Source organism: Camelina sativa, chromosome 20 (assembly GCF_000633955.1).
Source record: "Camelina sativa cultivar DH55 chromosome 20, Cs, whole genome shotgun sequence".
NCBI classification, from domain to species: Eukaryota; Viridiplantae; Streptophyta; class Magnoliopsida; order Brassicales; family Brassicaceae; genus Camelina; species Camelina sativa.
This window is the reverse complement of record NC_025704.1, coordinates 28529406-28532810: the sequence shown is the minus strand read 5'-3', so window position 1 is coordinate 28532810 and position 3405 is coordinate 28529406. Positions and strand designations below refer to the sequence as shown.

The following is a 3405-nucleotide window of genomic DNA, read 5'->3' as shown; positions in this document are numbered from 1 at the left end:
TGGGGTTTTCTTGTGAATACAAACTCTGATCAAATTTTGTTTTGAGGCTACCTACCAAAAATTCTTAAGGTTTATATATATGAGTAGAACATTGCTTAGGGGTGTCAAAATGATTTTTAGATTATAGTTTCTAATAAATTATTTAACTCAACTCATTATTCAAGCTTTTAATAAGTCCTTGTTGTAGGACTAGAAATCGAGCAAACTTGAGGATTGAATCTAGCGCTAATTGAATCAAACTCCAAATTCACAAAAGGATTGATCATCTTCACATAATCACATTCCAGCTAGTTGTTGGATTTCCTTGAATAACAACTGTCTCGCCCTTGTCATCTTACATCATTCAAACCCACATTCTATCAACAACCAAATTTGAGACTATATGTGTCTGCTTTGATTCATACAAAAGCTATTAAAATCATAAAGGCCTAAATGGGCACTTGAAAAAAACAACAAAGATGAATGGACAGAGTTCTAAATGGGTAGCATATAAAAGGGTCTAAAAGGGTAATATTACTAAATGGAACTAGAAGAAAAAAATGACAACCAATTTGAGACTACACGATCTGCTTAGATTCATACAAAAGCCATTAAACCAAATGACAACTTACAAAGCCTACAACTAGAAAAAACAACACCAACCAAGTTGAGACTACACGATCTGCTTTGATTCATACAAAAAACGACTTTGATATTGTAATAATTTTGTCTCATACCTTCATCGTTAGTTGCATAACCATATAGCCAAGAACGAGTAGACGATAAAGCTTGGACATTGTTAGGAAGAAGACGACTTCGATACTTATTTATCACGTGAGACCCTAAATTATTACAATATACTACAAAACATTCAGACTGAGATGCCTTTTTATCTCTAATTTTGGATCCTCCAAATACATTCTTAGTGCTGACTTATCTGTTGGATACAATCCAAGTCCTACATTTGAAGTTTGAAAGAACTATTATTAATATATAAAAGGTTAGAGTCAATCTACTAATTGCCAATTGGTTTTTAGTTAGAAGCCCAAGATAAGCCCAAATTTATATGGTATCAGAGCCCAAGGTTAAAAATCCTGGTGGATTTAGAAAAGTGGATAATGACATGTCTCTTGTCAACCCGAGTAATGGGGGTCCAAGAAGGGGTTTATTATCGGTCCAAGTGGGATCGGTTCGAAATGGAGTTGTCATCTCGAGGAGGCGTGGTCCTTGGATTGAAGGGGAGATTGTTGGATACAATCCAAGTCCCACATCTGAAGTTTGAAAGAACTATCATTAATATATAAAGGGTTATGGTCAATCTACTAATTGCCAATTGGTTTTTAGTTAGAAGCCCAAAATAAACCCAAATTTACATTATCATTCTTCAACTTCTGACACATCAATCACAATCTTAAACATTTTAATAGAAATCAGATCATTCATCAAAGACTTACATCTAAAACTTCCAACTTTTTTTTTTTTTTTGATAAAGGGCTTTCTAAAACTTCCAACTTCCAAGTTTCCACTTCCTTCTTCTGAAATAAGGGAAATTGTTATTGTAGAATCCACTGTTTAAAGGAAACGCTTTTCTATATTCTTCAAAATGCTTTATAAGTTTACTTTCAAAATAATCTTTTTTTTTTGCGTGTGAAATGGATGGAAATTTTCATTCAAAAACTCGTTATTGTGAATTTTTTTTATGAGTCGAATTGAGTTGAGTTGGTCATAAAACTTACCTATAACATTGCTCTATAGATTATGCTTTTACTTAATGATATAAGACAATAAAATATTCAATTAGTAGGAAATACAATACAACGTTCAATAATAATAATAATGGATACAAAATGTTTTGAAATAGGCATTTTAATTTGTATACCCCTCCACAAATCATATTTATTTCTCAGCCTTCCTTTTGGTTGATCTTAACTTGGTTTCTTCATGGGGCATAGCCTCCACCACCGTGACCACCACCACCACCGTGGCCTCCGCCTGAACCACCTCCATGTTCACCACCGTAACTACCGCCTCCACCTTCTCCTCCTCCACCGCCACCTCCATATCCTCCTGCTGCACCTCCTCCATAACCACCTCCTTCACCCCCACCACCTCCATAACCACCCCCATGTGCTCCTCCTCCACCGTAAGCTCCTCCTCCTCCACTTCCTCCACCGCCACCACCTCCATAGCCTCCAGCACTACCGTGAGACCCTCCCCCACCAGCTCCTCCTCCTTCACCGCCTCCATAAGCACCACCATGAGCCCCTCCTGCTGATCCACCTCCACCTCCATGACCACCACCGCCTCCATAAGCTCCACCTCCATACTCACTTCCACCGGCGCCACCACCTTCGCCAGCTCCGTCTCCATAACCACTAGCATGCTCTCCTGAACCACCGTAAGCTGATCCTCCACCGCCTCCGCTACCACCGCCTCCACCACCTACATGACCACCAAATGCACCACCAGCTCCTTCACCAGCACCACCTCCATAACCACTAGCTCCTCCTTCACCGCCATATGCAGCTCCACCACCACCACCGCTACCTCCACCACCACCACCGGCATGACCACCGTAACCACCAGCCGCTCCACCGTAACCACCACCACCTCCTTCTCCTCCTCCACTAGCATAACCACCGGAAGAAGCAGCTCCACCGCCGCCTCCCCCATGACCAGCACCGCCACCACCAGCATACCCTTCGGCACCTCCATATCCACCACCGCCTCCTTCTCCACTACCACCCCCATAGCCACCACCACTCACTCCTCCATAACCTCCACCACTAACTCCTCCAGAACCTCCGCCACCACCATGTCCTCCACCGCCACCGCCAGCATGAGCAGCACCGTAGTTCAAAAGATTTCGGCTAGTGGCGTAGCAAATGCTAACGCCGAGTACAAGAAAAAAGACAGTTGAGAAAGCTTTGAGAGAAACCATTGTGTTTGAACTTGATGAATAAAAATGACAAGACTAAGTGAGGTATTTATAGTAGCTGGGGTTTGGTATGTTAAGCCGTGTTCACTGTAAAAACACAGAGTGGTTAAAGCACATGCGTACGACCAAAAGTGTAGATATACTGTCCCTACCATTACTCCTAATTTTGGTTTCAATTTCTTAGTTTCTCTCTACTTAATCAACATTTCTTCTAAGTTATAATATAGCAATCTCTACTGAGTAGCTCGGACGTCAATCTCAATCGTCAAAAACAAGGTCCGCTCACATATGTATATTATTATCGCCTTGTATAAAAATTTAGACACTAGAGAGAGTACTTCAATCTTGGAATAGAGGAATGAATGAATGATATATAGGTAGGGTTTTCTTTGTAAAAGTTTCGGTTAGTTGATCTATGGACTAGACGTAAGGTGAGTGACATAGATTGTTCCAGAATAAACTAGTTCGAATGTCGTTTTGCTATTTTC

The 3405-nt window shown here is 40.8% G+C and overlaps 1 protein-coding gene across 1 annotated transcript; it reads right to left on the bottom strand.

The window, feature by feature from the left end:
* Positions 1736-2951, bottom strand: LOC104771932 (glycine-rich cell wall structural protein 1.8-like). The gene has a single exon (XM_010496552.2). It carries the CDS (start codon positions 2918-2920, stop codon positions 1919-1921), a length of 1002 nt encoding a protein of 333 aa, XP_010494854.1. The 5' UTR covers positions 2921-2951; the 3' UTR covers positions 1736-1918.

Bases quoted from the DNA above. Each gene is read 5' to 3' on its own strand.
- LOC104771932 (XM_010496552.2), bottom strand. From the start codon at position 2,920: ATGGTTTCTCTCAAAGCTTTCTCAACTGTCTTTTTTCTTGTACTCGGC.